At 38.7% G+C, this 17,733-nt stretch overlaps 2 protein-coding genes across 2 annotated transcripts; one reads left to right on the forward strand and one right to left on the reverse strand.

Moving 5' to 3' along the window:
* Positions 1–1,983: 1,983 nt before the first annotated feature.
* Positions 1,984–8,515, reverse strand: rpl9 (ribosomal protein L9). Its single transcript, XM_067584612.1, has 8 exons — positions 8,492–8,515; positions 7,767–7,813; positions 7,127–7,242; positions 5,994–6,089; positions 5,600–5,732; positions 4,805–4,885; positions 3,188–3,317; positions 1,984–2,149 (listed from the first exon to the last, which is right to left on the reverse strand). The coding sequence occupies exons 2-7, from the start codon at positions 7,810–7,812 to the stop codon at positions 3,211–3,213; spliced, it is 579 nt and encodes a 192-aa protein (XP_067440713.1). The 5' UTR covers position 7,813; positions 8,492–8,515; the 3' UTR covers positions 1,984–2,149; positions 3,188–3,210.
* A 1,387-nt stretch (positions 8,516–9,902) lies between these two features.
* Positions 9,903–17,675, forward strand: lias (lipoic acid synthetase). The gene is made up of 11 exons (XM_067584614.1): positions 9,903–10,061; positions 10,345–10,520; positions 11,119–11,212; positions 11,828–11,908; positions 13,032–13,188; positions 13,760–13,817; positions 13,924–14,052; positions 15,239–15,384; positions 15,481–15,551; positions 15,656–15,767; positions 16,713–17,675. The coding sequence occupies exons 1-11, from the start codon at positions 9,978–9,980 to the stop codon at positions 16,772–16,774; spliced, it is 1,170 nt and encodes a 389-aa protein (XP_067440715.1). The 5' UTR covers positions 9,903–9,977; the 3' UTR covers positions 16,775–17,675.
* Positions 17,676–17,733: the final 58 nt, after the last annotated feature.

Consider the following 17,733-nt stretch of genomic DNA (forward strand, 5'->3'; position numbering starts at 1 on the left):
AACATAATAGGGAAGCACAACTCTCTATATCACTCATCCATCTGCTGAAATACAAAGAAAATGATAATCCTCAAAATATGAATACAATAAGATCATCTCTGTAAATGGGCGTATGCTCCAAACAGAAGTACATCGGGGGTGAAGGTAAATGCAAGATCTAGGTTAAAGGGAGGGATTGAAGACAAAGAAGAAGCAGGAAGTAGTTATAGTAGTTTCCCCCTCAACCAGCTTACACAGCAACTTTTTTATCATTATTATTTCATCGGTAATAATAATCAAATGCAATATGTGATGATATAAATCTGAGAGCACTTTTATTTTTTAAGTAGTACATTTTGCTGTTACTTCTACACATATACTTCAGTAAGATTACAAATGTAGGACTTTTACTTGTAACAGAGTATTTAACATGTTAATATGAACAGTATTTAAACAACCCCTCAACCACTGATGGTACTTCTGATAGACAACCATTCATCACTAAACCACTAAAACTGCAGGAACTTTTTCAGGAACCCATAGAGATTTCAAGGGACTCAGGACCACAGGCACACCCAACAAGTCCCTGCTCCCAAGGTATTTATTTTGATTGTCCAAAAGCCTAAACATATATAGATAACAGGAAACCACATAAAGCACAATATGTCCCCTTTAGTATTAATAAATTAAAAAATTTCGTAGATGAGAGGTGAGCCACCAGTTAACCAAACCCAAACGACTTTGGACTGTGGGAGGGAACTGGGGCTCACGGAGAAATCCCATGCTGGCACAGAGACAACATCCAAACTCCACACAGAAAAGCCCCAGCTGGCCAAAATATCTCATCTAGTGTAGTTAAAATTACCTTCATGAGCTATTCAACAAGATCAATTATCTCACTGTATGACACTACCATGAATTTTTTTTCCATCAAATGTTTTGTACAGCTCACCAGGAACACTGGACACGCAGTTTTAATGCTCTTAATACTTGTGGAGTATTTCAGTTTCATGGCTGCATTATAGCATTTATTCATATTATATAAGTGTCTTAAAAACTGACAGGAACACAGACCAAAAGGTGAACGACGCAATAGACACTTAAATTGTGATTTTCTGCAGTGCATTAAGTACACTACTGTTTGCCTATGCTTGCATTTTGATCTGTAATTTATTTAATTATATAGGGCCAGGGTTACGAGTTTGATAGATCACAAAGTAAATAAATGTAATCACAAACACCCATACATTAAATACACAAAACTAGACTAACAAGCAGACAAAAAACTAGAACATTGTTTTGCAACATTCCTTCCATTTCCTGGATATTACGTCTGTAATCATTGAGCCAAATTTCTTGATTGTTTGCCTGAAATGTTGGGAGTAGATCAGGTCTTGTAACATGTGAGGGTGCATCCTGTTCTCTGCTATTGGGCTCCAACACACACAAGAAACAAGATTTAACCATTTGTTGACCAGGTACACTATAAATCACCAGTGATACCACTGGATGTTAGGTACACTACATCCCTTCACCTTTTTGTCTTGAAAGAGTTGACTCTGGGTTTTCTTTTAGACACCCATAAAAACCCAGATATTAGAGAATGGATTTTTTTTAGATATTGGTAAAGGCCATCAAGCCAAGAAAGTTGATTGTTAAAAGGACATTCGTTTTAATAATGGAGATGGGGGGATTAAACAGGAGAATTTCCCATCTTTGTAAATCTGCTTCCACCTCTGTCTTCTCTCTGTTGTTTCTTATGTTTACAACTGAAGGGTGGATTGAAACTCCAAAGTATTTGATGTTGTGAGCCACAGGGATACTGAAGGTCAGCTGTCTTCCTGGATTTGTCACATTTTTCATTATTAATACTTGCTGTTGTTTAATGGGACCACACATTTGCATTTCTATTCTCACCAAAAAAAAAAAAAAAAAACTAAATTAAACCCACTCAAACCTGCTGCTATTGGAGTGAAATAAAGGTGACAAAGGAACCAGAAGACATCAATTGGAAAAGTTGGTAGTTTTATTGGTCATAAGAGAACATGGATGGTGAATATTTATTCGGTATCTAGCTCCACCACGGTGGTCTTCTCGCTGATGTAGATGCCGTCCAGGAACTTCCTGATGTCCTTCTTTCTGACCGTGGTGGCCTGTTGGATCAAAGCCGCTGAAAAGAAATGCAAAAGCAGAGTGTGAGGAGAGAGAACTGATTACATGCAACATGAAGGCAGTTTAATGAAAATGTTAACAGGCTGAAGTACTGAGTCCAGACAGCTGTAAGACATGAATGCTGTTAGAGAGATTTAGTTTCTTCAGAAAATATTAAAATAATCAAGATTGAACAACTTAGACCTTAGATATGTGTTAGTGTTAAATGCAGACGTACTGAAGTCACAACTCCACAAATGCACAACAAACCATCTGAAGCAACAGCTCAATATGATCAATAGACTGTTGAATCAAATTGTGGTGAGATGTTTTACAAAATTGTGGCCCAAATTTAATTTTTATTATAAAACTAACAATAACTGAAGGGATTCCCTCCCAAACCAAAAGCTAAAAGTTTGCTTACAGTACAACACTGTTTTAGAAATGACATTCAAGTTTGCATCTCACTTGAGATATGACGAATGTATTTTTCCTGATACAGAAAATGATTGGAGCCAAACAGAAGAGAGCAATAGAAAGAAAATTAGCAACTATTCAGATAATCAATTAACTGTTTCAATTTATTAAGCAAAAATTGACAAGATTTGCTTTGTTTGCTCAAATGTGAGGATTTGATTCTTATCTTTGCCATATCTAATAAGAAATTGATCTTTGAGATTTGGATTGTTGGAGAATTTAAGCAATTTAAAGATGTCATCCTGAGGTGGGGGAAATTATACATTTTATTTAATTTCCGACAGTAGATAGTGAAAAATGGTGCTAGCATTTTAGTTTTAGCCATATTGCCCAGCCCTAACAACATGTAGCATTAAAATAGTAATTTCTTTGAAGAATCTAGTATTTACAGAGCCACAGTGTATTGATTAATTCAACATGAAATTGCAGACATATCTGAAATTGAAAAAAACAAGAATTAAAGAAAAGAAACAGACAAACCATGCCACCATGACAGACAGTAAGGAACATGCAAAGAAAAAGGAAACAAAGAGGGCTCCCCCTGTAGGCCAAGGGGGACGTTTCGACGGCGTTTTCTAACCTCTACGAGTGCTGATGTAACTTTTACTGATCCGGTTCCACTACTGTTCCCTTCTCAGACACGTAAATACCGTCCAAGAACTTTCTGATATCCTTATTTTTGACTGTGGTGGCCTGCTGGATCAGAGCAGCTGGAACAGAGAGAGGTTGGGGAGATCAGCATCACATCACACACACAGGATCACAATCATGACAGAGGAGGTTGGAGGGGAGAGATGGAGGAAATGGACTGTGGAGGGATGAGCACTGTTTCATTTCACATAGATTACAATGACTATGAGGTTGAAATGTCGGCTTTAATTGAAGGGTGTTTACATCCACATCATAGGAAAACCGCTGGAAATGAAGTTATTTCTGTAGATAAGTCTGCCAATTTTAGAAACACAAACTGTAAAAGGAAATAAAATGTCATTTAATATTTGAAAATCTACTGTACTCAAAGGCCAGTTACAGCCATATTCACTTACTGCTTATTTAAGGGGCTTTCTGCCTGCAGCCTGGCCTTCAAGTGAAATAAGTTTGATCGAGGTCATGTGACTGACTTAGCCAGTCAAGACCATTACACTATCTGGTTTCTGTATTTCTGTTTGGTATCATTGTGATGTTGCATTTTCAGCTCCCACACTGTTGAACAGAGCACCTCATAAAGCTCTTTAAATACAATACAATTGATTTAAAATCATATGTGCAACTACAACAGTTGTCAAAGTAAAGAGCTGGAGAATGACTCAATGAAATAGTACTGGCTAGGTGAGATTTTAGGGTTTTTGTTCATCGATATGCAGAAAAAAAGGTCTAAATATTTTTTCAGATGACAGTCTGGTTCTCAACCTGGGGTCAGATGATTTACAGGGAAAAAAAATAGTTTGGGGACCACTGATTAAAGTTATCTTTGGTTACAACCATACTGCTGTGAAAATTTCAGTCTGATGGTTTGATTGGTCCTTAAATTACCTGAAACATTACTACATCACACTAAAATAAACTTTCTACATCATTCATCTTTTTCATGATACTATCCAACATCAGTGCACTTCTACTGCTAATGGAGAAAGAATAACTTTGTCTGGCAACAGGAAATAGAGTGACAATGAACCAGACAGTTCAGGGATATATTCTGTATCTAGAGGAGGGTGGACGCATGAAAACAGGATTTGACAGACTGTCCATCAGGATGTATAACTACACTACAGGTTCGCTTTGTCAAACTAAAAGACTACTAACATCCAAGTGTTGTCTCTATAGTCTACAGTTTAAAAAAAAAAAAAAGGGGGGGGGGGGGGGGGGGGGCTGTGGGGAGAATTCCAGCTTTTTGCTAATCACGTTAGCATCAATTCAACCTCAGTGTTGAATTGGAGAAGTTATTTGTCTAACAAATTCCCTCTTATCTCTTGTCTTTGTGCATCCCTTCAATTACTTATCCTCCTCATGGTTTGATTGTTTTTGACTCAAAAAGCAGCAGAACTGAAACAACTTTAATCAGGGAACCTGCAGCATTTTAGTTCAACATTTACAATCTACAGAGTAGCAGACTGTTCAAACATTGGGATCATATTAGCAGAAGTTACTGTTATGAATCTGTGTAGAACAGCTGAGAGCAAAAAGCAAACAAATGTACCTGAATTTGACACCAACTCAATGTCGTTACCCTCCAGCACCAGCTCGTCTTTCTGGGCTGCTGAAACTGCACAATTCACACCTGGGAGAGGAAAAAGTAGTAAAAATTATTTTACTGTGGATCTTTTAAACCTAAGAACAGGACACAATGTTTCACAAAGCCACATGGCGGAGGGACTATTTTCAAGGTGCTGATCAGTTTGTCAGGAGCACTTAAGGGTTTCATCTTTTTGTTCAAGGACACCAACATTAGAACAGAAAGAGTCTAGATCGCTTCATCGACCCTAAAATCTGAGCTACAGCTGCACAAATGTGACTTCTGTTCAAGTACCGGCCTTCAGTACTCGTTTAGGAACTCAACTACAACGTCTCCACATCTTTGGGAGTGCTGCTGCTTGTGTGAACAAAAAAAAAAAGTTGACGTTATAAAAAGTTATAAAACTTTTCCTAGACTGTTTCTACCAAGGAAGCTATCACCTCCATCGATTGATCACTTTTAATCAATGCTGGAAATGATTCAAGTGATTGAGCATAACTGCTGAATGATAATATTTGAATTACTGGTTTTCCATCAATGTGTTCAAGAACCTGCTTTGTCAGGTATTATTTTAGAGCTGCACTGAGATTATATCCATATTGCCCGCTCCTATTGAAAAGGCTTCAAAATTCACTTCTCCATTTAAACACTTGACGACTTGGATCTCACAGAAAAAAACCGACGTACAATATTTTGTACCACTTGACGCTTCACATCATAACTACTAATAACTAATATTTCCTTAATTTGAAGACTCACCTGTCCTCATTCTGACACGGCGGATGTACTTCTCTCCCAGGAAGTTCCTGATCTCCACCATAGTTCCACCCTCCTGAATGACAACATTGATGGGGAAATGGGCGTACACGGAACGCATTTTGTACCGGAAACCCTGCAGTCAGAGAGGATAAGGAGAGAGAGACACTGAGCACAAGCAGGAAAAGCTGACCAAACCGAATTATTCATCTATAGCCAGCATGTGGCTCCAACAGCCACACAGTAGAAATCACCATGACTACAAAAGACACTAATCCTTCCTTAGTGGAGGGAAGCGCTGCTAGCAAAGAGTCAATTATACCAGTTTGACATGAGTACAGTCAGTCATACTTATAATCTCAGCCTCCATTAGCAGGTTGAACTGTCCCAAACTCACCAGAGTGACTCCCTTAATCATGTTCTGGACGTGGCTGCAGATGGTGCGGACTGTGGCCAGCTCCTTCCTGTTGCCCCACCATTTTTCCACACGCAGCTGAGGAAGACAGAACAGTGACACTCTACTTCAATTTATTATTAACAGAAACTTAAATCGCCATTCATTTTGATAAACTGATTAATTGTCCAAATTATTAAGCAAAAATGCTGCTAGCCGTTTCCAGCATTTAATGCTTTCTGCTTTTCAGTTTGTGTAACAGTGAAAGTAATCTGAACTATTGCCTGGACAACACAAGCTATTTCAGAATACAGTGATACTTTTTTTTTTTTTAAACATTCTTTTAATGACAATGAAAAAATTGTCAGGAAGTTAAACAGGCCAACTGGCCAATTTAACTTCACAGAAGCCCTTATTGCTGAACAGGATGTCTTCCGATAACGTCCACATTTAGCTGCAAGTTGAGAATTCTAAATGTACTTCAATGGACTTGTTGCTGTCATATAGGACACACTTAAGAGAAATGTCTCAGGAAAGCCACATAAACTTTTAAAACATGTATCATCTACTTTATTTTGATAGAGCAGGTTGATTGTTTAGAGATTTTATATTCTACAAAGTATAACTCAATAAATGATGACAGGCCCTGCATACTTCAAATATTTATCCTCAAAACCTGACATTTGGGAAGGTTTTGGCAACTTTTTCACCTCTTGTTCAAATTTTAGAAAAACACTGCACTGATCTTCTCTTTTGAGGCATTTTTGAGTGAGTGCATTGAGACTTAGACTGAGTCATTTTTATTAACTCTTTATTTTCTGCAAAATCCTTGATTTGATTAACATTTTTGCATTCTCCTTTGTATAAATTAATGATCTGATTACACGGCATTTAAAACCTAAATACTTAAGAGACCAAACTTTTCGTAACAGTGGAACACAGATCACTGCTTTGCGGATCAGTTTGATTATATGATTTTTCATGGATTATCGTAATATTTCAACCAGGACGCCTCAATCGTATCTGAGCCCACCTACACGTCGCTGCTATAAACACACACCTGCTTTCATATCTACAATATTCTTCATAACACATTGCATTTTACATCACTTAACACAAGCTTTGCTCTTCCTTACCTTCTTCTGTTTCTTGCCCAGCAGGCTAAGCTCCAGGTTGATGTGGTTGAACTCCCTCACGAGTTTGCCACGGGGCCCCTTGACGATAACCGTCCGCCCCTTCAACCTCACCTCGACTGCAGCGCCACACAGCAGGAAGAAAGAAAGCAAAAATAACTATTTAATAATTTGTATAGGGACAAGTATACAACACGAACTAATGCCACATATCAGAGCATCTATAGCCTAAGAATCAGTACCAAGTTTATTGCCAATTAAGCTTGCACATACAAGGAGTTTGCCTTGGCATTGTGGTGCATTACAGTCAAAAATATACACAAAGTTAAATAATCCTGAGTAATATAAAAAAGAAATTAACAATTAAAAAAGTGAAGAGCTGCTACAGGTTGAGATGAAATGTACAAAATATTGACCAGGGCCAAACCACTTTAATATAACGTGCTGTGTTAGTTTGCAAAGCCCATAGATGGGCTGTTAAAATACATAAAACTCAACAGGTACAAGACATACGCAACTGCACAAGACTTGGTACATGTACATATATTTAAGCACAAAACTCAATACATATTCCCTACATTATGACACAAAACAAACCATAAAAGTTCACACAATATAAAATGTACAAACGTCAGCTCCTTACCATTGTCGGGGATGTCGACAGTCTGACTGCTGAGAATGGTCTTCATTCTGTGATGTGACAGACAAAAAAAGGAGGTATAATGTGAATATGAAGCTTGTTTTTGAATCTCTTGTGGGTCAGGAAACTATTGTGGCAGCATGTTTTCTATAGTTAGCAACAGTTGTAAAGTTCAGGTCTAAGAGGGCACATTTACACAGGGCTGACACGTATACATCCTACAACAACGACAGGATAACGTCTGTCTCTACATTTCTGCCAGTTTCTGATCAGCTGTGTTCTGATGAAACCATTAAGAGTCTGACAGCAGTCTCATTGCGTTATTTTAGCTAACATTAGCACTGCTGCTAATATAAAGCTACACAGAGCAATGAGCCCGAAGTCTTCTCTATTTGTACAACTGAAGTAACATTTCTGCAACATGATGGTGGCCGTAATTAACAACTTAGCCAGACGAGCACTCCATGTTTTTGAATTAATCTTATTCAGCTCGCTGCGGCCTTTGAGGCGGACAGAGCAGCAGCGTCAGGCCTCAGTCACACCAACCATTGGAGAAAACTACTAACATATTTCCTAAAATCACACATCATAGAGGCGAAATAGAGGTTAAGATATGAAACACTGTTATATCCGAATCTAAAGGTTAGGCAATAACGCCAAAAATATGTTTAATTGACACAGATGAACTTAGATTAAACCCGAGGAACAAATCTTTCGGCTATCCTCACCTCGCCGGTAGCAGAGGAAAGGAGGAAGGAAGGACGTCACGACGCAATTGTAGTGTACGTACGTAACGTCAGGGTTTTTTTCCCCCACCCGCGTTCTGTGAAGACCCGCCCCCACTCTGCCTCTGATTGGCTCTGATCCTGCTATATTTACCTAATTCTAACCAATCAAACTCCTCATACCTAAACCTAACCAATCCGACCAACGAAGGTAACGAAAGCTAGCCAATCAGAGGCAGAGTAGGGCGGGTCTTCACGGAATGCGGGTGGGAAAAAATAAGACGTACTGTGGTACCGTCATCAGACGTGATAAAGCAATCAGTGAACGGATTAATTATCACTGTTTTTCCAATTAATAGGTCGTTTGTAGCGATGACAGAAGTGTAGTTAAATATTTCTAACAGAAAATTGGGGTCAAATATCAGTGGGCAAAGTGAAGCCATTGTACTTTTTAACTTTTAGTCACATTTTAGCTCATTTAGCTCTGCCACGTTCACGTTTAATTTAAAGTCTGTAATTACGAAAACCCGAGTGGGAAAAACGTTCACAGCAGAGCTCCTTTTTGTTAATTTCGAGTGTAAGATATGCCCATGTGAATTTCTACATAATTCAGTTACTGCTCATTCTGGTCCAAATGAGCACTCCCAAATATAAATGGACTAGCCTTAATACCTGCTTTCAACTTTGTCCCACTTTAAAAAATGTGGTTTGAAATGCGGGACAGCATGGTTTTACTAATGTGGGGCAGTCATATATGTTGTTAAATTGGTGAAATATGCATTTAAGTACATTAAATATGCAATACCACCAGATATTCAGGGATCTTAGTCTTGTAATGCCTAATTTTAACTTATTTTAGGCACTTTGCAAATTTATTATTACTAATATTAATAGATAATAGAATACATTTCTATGATATCTGTAATAGCAGAAATATTGTAATTATTGAAATGACCGAACATGGGCATGCACTTTGGCCTTCAGTGTCATTGACCAGAGAAATTTCACTGTATGAATTAAGGTGATTTAGACCTTTCAGCCTCCCAGTGAGCATCCCAGAGTTCAGTCTGAACTGTCCCACATCAGGAGCACACACTACAAGGAACACTTTTATATTTGCCATTTCTTCTCCAAGTGTGATATTTGCACTTTCTTTTCTGATGTGATTTGAAAACACCTTGGGGATTTCAGAATAGCATTGGGTGTAGATATAATGTGTTGGCTTCATATCGAAATATTGTATATTTGTCTTAGGTTTTTATTGTATTTGTTTGTGTTTACCCTCTTGTCTGTCTTAGATTAACTGGTGTTACGTAATGTATGGTGTTTGTATATGTTTTTACCCCAACTTGAAACGTATGTATGTTAAGTTGTTGTTAATAAAGTTTTTTTCTTCCCATTGTGTCGCCTTCACGTCAATGCAGCATCAGACCGAAGCAGCCGATCGTCGAAGTTTGTCTCTGACCAAAGTCGCCTGCTAGCCAAAGTCATGGCGCTGCTCAAGCGGAGTTGTTGTGTTGCTGGTCGTTTCTCCACAAACCATCTGTGGTTGAGTCCCAGAAGTAGTCCACATGTGAGTATTTCCGCTGTCTGCTCGAATAATCTGTCATTTATCAACACAGACGGTTTGGGTAATCTAACGGCTAACTGTTACCGTTAAGTCTGGTCGCGGGCCTTGAAGCAAAGCTTGCTGTTGTTGTTTGTTTTGTAACTACGCTGCATTGACTGAAAGGCTTTGTATAACTTCCCAGATAAACAGTGTTGGACACGGACCACCGCTTGATGACTCCTAAACATTATGACAGTGTGTGATTGTGTGAGACTCGATGAACTAACCCTCAGTCCCTCCTCCGCAGGTTTACGGTAGCAGCCTGACGACTGTGGCCAAATCCGCCCCGAGTCTGGCTGACAGAAAGAAGGAGCTGCAGAGTGATGACGGGCCTGATCTGCAAGACTTCATTTCAGGGGATTTATCAGAGAAAAGCAAGTGGGAAGAATACAGAGGCAACCTGAAGAGACAGAAGGGAGAGAGGTGTGACTTTGAAACCTTACAGGTTCATCATGAACAAGGCCTATACTGTCTGTGAGAGAAGAAGAGATATCAGGAGGGTTCAAAGACCAGATCAGACTAAACCTTATCTACCAGGCTTAGTGTGAGCGACATCAGTGTCAGGTGTATGCACCTTTGCTGGTATATGTCAGGGAAATTGTTAGAAGTGGTGCAACATGCTACGTTGGCCCTGAGGTGCAAAACACAACAACATTTCACAAAACCACAACAACATAAGGGAAAATGCAACAATATTATGCAAAACACAGCATTTCACAAAACAGAAAACACAACAACATGAACTTTGCTTTTGTTTTTTTAGTTTTACTGTCCTATGACAAGGGCAAAGCAAATCCCACTCTAATGATAAATTCTGCTGAGTCATAACATGATGTTCATGTTGCATCATTTCTTATTTCTACTGAATAAGCTGTGCTGTGGCCTGTCAGGCTCCACTGTGTGTGCAGACCAGGGACAAACCTCAGCAGATTCAGCTGTGTTTCACAGCCAGGCCACACCTGACCTAAACTGATACACAGGTGAGTTACTTAGTGACTGACTCTGCTGTTTGTTGTAACAGGCTAAGGCTTCCTCCGTGGCTGAAGACGGAGATCCCCATCGGCAAGAACTACAATAAGCTGAAGAACACACTGAGAGACCTCAACCTGCACACAGTGAGTTGTACAGACGGTGACAAGTTAAAGTGAGACTGTAACTTCTGCTGAACATGGGTCATGATGGCTACAAATTATGGGATAATGTTAACTTTTTAGCATTTAGCTAAAATGCTAAGCTAACAGAAGGATTCCTAAAATTTGCTAACATTAGCCACCATAATCTACTGGTTATACCAGACTCCTGTAAAGCTTCATACTTGTGGAATCTATGACAAGAAGCAAAGAAGCTTCTGTTACTTTTCCCATAATTTGTCATATCTGTAGTCTGTGAGTATCTTGTCAAGCAACTTTACTGCTTTTAGGATACCTTTTTGTACATAAGATGCTACTAATGCTGCATTCAGACATATTGAATCCCATACAAGATAGGACAATGCTTAGTTCAAGTATAACCTTCACGTACAAGGGCTCAGGTGATATATTGATATAGTAATGAGTTAAACATTGGTTCTACTGCTTACTTTCAAATACAGATACTTTTTTGGATATTTTTTGTACTCATCACAACCCTAATGGCTTTTATTTCAGGATCTACAAATATATATATATATATATATATGATGTGTACTTAATATTTAATTACAATATGCATCTTCATGTCTGTTTCGTCAGGTGTGTGAGGAGGCCAGATGTCCTAACATTGGGGAGTGCTGGGGAGGAGGAGAGTACGCCACGGCCACAGCCACCATCATGGTGAGTCTCCTGGATGCCTCTGACGCTGTGGTGCAGCTGAATTTACTGCCAGTTATAGAAAAGCACCTGTATTTTTATCCCTCCGCACTGCCGAAAGCCGTGGCCGGAGGCATTATGCTTTCAGGTTGTTCGTCTGTTCATATGTCCATCTGTCCGTCCCATTCTCATGAACACAATATCTCTTGAGGGAATTTCTACAAATTTGGCACAAACGTCCACTTGGACTCAAGGATGAACTGATTAGAATTTAGGGGTCAAAGGTCACTGTGACCTCACAAAACACATTACTCAAGAATTCATACGCTAATTATCACAAAGTTTCACACAAATGTCTAATAGGATTAAATGATGAAGTGATGACATTTTATATCCAAAAGGTCAAAGGTCAACTTCACTATGACATCATAATGTTCTGCAAAAACACTTTTCTGGCCATTATTCAACACCAAAACTCAGGAACAGAAGGGGAGATAGTGACCAGATTTCACGTTTGGTTGGATACTGAATCAGTGACACTAATCTTGGCGCCCATCTTGAAACTGTGATGATTGTTTAGATCTTCTGTGCTGTCGAGTTGAAGATGTGTTTGAAGTGTCCACGTTTGAGAATTTGTAGCTTTTTGCAGCAACATCCATATCTGGAGCATCGTCTATTGTCTATCAGAATCGGCTTCATTGGCCAAACATGTGAACACATACGAGGAAAATGCACTTAATACCTTTTTATTAAAATCCTTCAAAGTCTTCACTACAAATATTATGAGTCTGGACAGACATGGATGTAAACTGCAACTTGATTGGTTGGTGGAGGCAAACAACCATGAGGCTTTATTCCCACTTTAACAAAGGAGCACTTTGATGTCCATCCCAGTACCTCTAGTCTTCTAAGAAAGTAGAAATCTATCATATATTCATGTAGTGCATTGTGAAGCACTTCCATTTTCACAGATTTTCATAGATTGTTGTAAAATCTACAATCTGTGCATTAATTAAAATTATACCTGTTCCTGGATTATCAGTATTATATTACAATAGAATATCTGGAGATTCTCTATAATTATTTGTTCCAATTTTATGACACATGAAGCTAAGATTTTCTCCTGTCTGTCTCTCTCTGTATGTAGCTGATGGGGGATACATGTACCCGTGGATGCAGGTTCTGCTCAGTTAAGACGGCCCGTCGGCCCCCACCTCTGGACCCAAACGAGCCCTACAACACAGCCAAGGCCATCGCTGCCTGGGGGCTGGACTACGTGGTTCTCACCTCAGTCGACAGAGATGGTAATTAAAAAAGATATTTAAACATAGTACATAAAAATGAATACAAACATGAGCAAAGTCTCAGAGTGCTAGCTGTATCCTGTATCAGTTACTCCCCACTGCACTCGTTCCTGCTGACTGTGTTTGAATAAGCTGACTGATGGAGGGCCCTAACTGTAAATTGTAAAAAGGTGCCATTTCAATGACAAATGACTAAATATTTTCCAACTTTTAGAACACACACACAGTGAGGTGAAGACGATATAAGCTTTTAGTACAAATCCAAAAAAAAGTGTCACACAACTCTGAATATGCTTTACTTTTCAAACTTTCTTGACTATCTTATTTAATCAGGATGGTTTCTGATGTTGTTTCTGGTTTCTTTGTATCAGGTCAGTCTATCAGTCATGTGACGTATAAGTCAATACAATTCAATCAATCATCTTTTAAAAAACAGTTTTTACAGAATACAGTATTTCCTTCTGATTGATAAAAATGGTTTATATCCATAAATACAACATATATAACACTCAAACTTCTTAAAAATACTAGTAAATGTTATCTCAGCAGTAATGATCTGTTCTTGTGGCAGATATTGCTGATGGAGGGGCAGAACACTTTGCTAAGACTGTTTCCAACCTGAAGGAAAGGTAAAATCTCTCATCTCCACAACTGGACTGTAGCTGATCAGGAAACCGTCTGTCTGTCTCTTCATATCTGTGCAAGCTGAATAAATAAGTTGTCATCTTCATCCAGGAACCCTCAGATCCTGGTTGAATGTCTGACACCTGATTTCCGTGGTGACCTGGCAGCAGTGGAGAAGATCGCCTTGTCAGGGCTGGATGTCTACGCCCACAATGTGGAGACAGTCCGCGAGCTGCAAAGGTACTGACTCAGCATTGACAAGACTTGATGACTTGAATCCAGCAGCTCTCTTCAGTCTGCTAGTGACAGAGTTTAGTGGCAGCTAATCGGCCAGCGCACAAGGGAATAAAAATGTTTTTAAATGTATGAGAATCTTTAGTGAAAATGGCACACAGAAGATAAAATATCTGAAATTATGTTTACAGTGATATGAGTTATGGTAGTACCGTAAAATGTGCTGTGATAAGGTGCTATCTAGCAACATTTAAATGACCAAAATCACATTTTTTTTCTAAAAGGCACACTTTTTAGATCGTGTTCTCATACATACACATTGTCATACATACATCATGTATCATCTAGCTGGCCAGTACGAGTTTAAGCACTTGTTTTGTAGCACTGAATATGCTTTTGAATATTTGTTCAGAAATGATGCACTATTTTTCCTGTTTTTTCTTGTTTTTATGGAGGTTTAATGCACTTATTTCAACTTAGATTGGACAAAAGCATCTGGCAAATTAATGTAATGTATTTTTTTACTGTGGCAGTGCACATATTGACAGTATGATATGCATGTATGTATTTTTATAAGAACATTGTGCATTATGCAGTTTTCCTCTACTTTAATGAAAGCAGAGCTGAAAGGAATAGTCATAATTAATTGTTTGGCTGATCAACAGAAAATGAGTCAACATCTGTTCTCAGCTGTCTGGGTTTGCTGCTTTTCTTTATCTTTTGTGATATAAAACACATATTTAAATTTTTTACTATTGTTTGGACAAAACAAGCAATTTAAACCATAGACTTTTGGAAATTGTGAACAATGTTTTTAATCTATTTTCAGGTATTTTATAGACCACTGTCACCTTAATCAATAATGAAAATAATCGTTAGTTGCAGCCCAGTATTAAACTGAATAGTTGTGGTGTTGGTTACAGCTCTGCCACAAGAGGGATGTCAGCCATAATACACACACTGACCAGCAGGTGGTACATGGAAACCATTTCTCTGATGTTAGTGTAGTTACAAGATGAACTGCTGAAATTTACATAGAAGGAAGATACAACCACGTTATGATTTCACCTGTATGACTGTAAAAGTTTTCTTGATTGTTCATATTAATTGTTAATCTGGAAATATATTTTCTGTAGCTTTTCTTTTAATAATTCACAGAATTGCTCACAATGTCTCTCCTATCTGTTTCCAGGCATGTGCGAGACCCCAGAGCGAACATTGACCAGTCTCTGAGTGTTTTGAAGCACGCTAAAAAGGTCAACTCCAATGTGCTCACCAAGACGTCCATCATGCTGGGGCTGGGAGAGACTGACCAACAGATACTTGACACTCTGACTGGTGTGTATGCTCACCAGTTGCACATAAAACACACTTAGAGAATTTTAACGTGAAATGAAACAATTTCCTGACGATAATTTTGTGATGATGTTGCAGAGCTGCGAGAAGCAGGGGTGGACTGTCTAACACTGGGGCAGTACATGCAACCCACTAAACGCCATCTGAAGGTAAACACATCACTCTACACAGCATTTCCTTATTTACTGCAGCAGCAGAAAAATGCACATTTAGCAAATTGATGTGCACAATGATAATGTGTGTGTGGGTGCAGGTGGATGAATATGTCACTCCAGAGAAATTTGCACATTGGGAGAAAGTTGGGAATGAAATGGGCTTCATCTACACTGCCAGCGGACCGCTGGTGCGATCCTCTTACAAAGCAGGTGAGACTCCATGTTGCACATGTTTTAACATGCACAAGTTAGTGAGAGCCCAATCTAGTCAAGTAACATAGTACAATACTGTATTTAATACCTGTTATTCTTCAGTTATATTGTAGATAGTGAGCTAAAACTCATAAGGAAAGTGACTTAAAATGCAACATCACTCAAATTACAATAAAACATATTTTCTCTCTTAGCTTAAGTAGTTGGTTATGCAGTTGGTTTTTGTTTTACTTATCCATATCTTGAGATATCCACCTCTGAAACACATGCCACCACTCAATTTCAGGGAGGATCAGTGGAATTTCATGACAATGTTCATAGGAACTTTTCTTCAGTAGAAAGTTCAGTAATGGAAACATGTTTCTGGAAGGACATGTTGCGGTTTAATTTTTTGAATGATATTTTTCAGCGCTTTCAGTACCACAAATGGATTTTAATTCACCTCCATTGTACTGTGGTAGCAGCAGAAATCTCAGACACAGGTGTCTGAAAACCTTAGCAAAACTAACAAAAACTCCATCAAGCACATAAAAATCATGTTAAACGAAAAAAGTAGAGGACGAGTCAAGAGAGTGAATATATTCTTGTGTGATATGGTCTGGAGTATACTACTATAGTTGTTGCAGCAACTAATGTTTTGACAGGTTTTGACACGTCTGTGTGTCTTCATCAGAGTAGGACGAGGTAGTGAGAGTAGTTTTATATTTCCTGCATTCAGCTAATGGCCGACTCTCATAAGATGAACAGGTTCTGATGCTTTTATCTAGCAAGTGCCACATTGCCACAGCATAGACATACTGAATATACATAATAGGAAACATAATAGAGCGCCAGATAAATGTATTTTTAGATTTAACCAGGGTCCCAGAAGCGACCTTTGACCAGTGGTTGGGTCAGAGAAAATACATATTTTTCTTATCTATGGTTTTTTTCTATCAACAGGCGAGTTCTTCCTGAAGAATCTGCTGCAGAAGAAAAAAGCAGAAGTGACTGTAGGAGAGTGAAAAGCACCAAACACAGAGGCTGCCCTCTGTCTTCCTTTTACCTCTATCTCTTCCTATAACTATACATATTTACAGAGACAAAATCAACTTTACTCCAACAGCATCATAATGCATTGTTGTAGCAAACACACTGAATATAATGAGTAGAACAAACGAACACGGAAAGTGAGAGAAGGGTATTTGTGTTGAATAATGGTACAAAATGGACATTAAGACGACTCCTGGAAGTAGAAAGACCGTTCTGTTCCTGCTTAACGTACTTGTCCTCTACTGTTCACCATTGACAACATCATTTTAAGATGAAGAGATAAAAGAGAAGAACGGCAGTTAGATGCTTGGATGCCTGGGTGTAGACTCCATGTAACCCTGCCAGGTGAAAATACAACTGTGTGTAAGCAGTAGCTGTAATTTGCTCCGATCTCTGCACCTCAGGGGGCCCTAAATCACATCCAGCATCAACACCCTCCCCTCAGGTGCCCTGGACTCCAGGTAAAGAGCTACTGACCTTTAACATTGAGCTGTGTTTATGAGCGCTTTGATGTCTGCTGTTTCAGGAGCGACGTTTTAATGAAGATTTTTTTTTTTTTTTTGGTCTGAGGGTTCCTGCGGTGACTCCAAAGTGAAATTATTTATGACACAAACAAATCTCTGCCTGCCATGACTTATAAAACTGTTGCTCTCTATAAAGTTTCTATTTAATTACATTACCTTTGTACCTGATAAAGGGCCAGTTTGAGTTTGAGTGTTCAACATTGTCAGAAGTCCTTGACAGGTATTAATGATCTGTTTGCACCAGGATGAGAAAGATGTGTCTGTTTTTTTTGCACTTGTTTGTTTAGATGAAACACAAATCTATAAAATGTACATTTGTATTGAAAGAATTAAAAGTCATCAGTCCACATTTGCACATTTTCATTGTTCAATCTTCCTTTTTGTGGTACAGTCAGCGTTCAGTACAA

Source organism: Thunnus thynnus, chromosome 3 (genome assembly GCF_963924715.1).
Source record: "Thunnus thynnus chromosome 3, fThuThy2.1, whole genome shotgun sequence".
In the NCBI taxonomy this organism is placed as follows: Eukaryota; Metazoa; Chordata; class Actinopteri; order Scombriformes; family Scombridae; genus Thunnus; species Thunnus thynnus.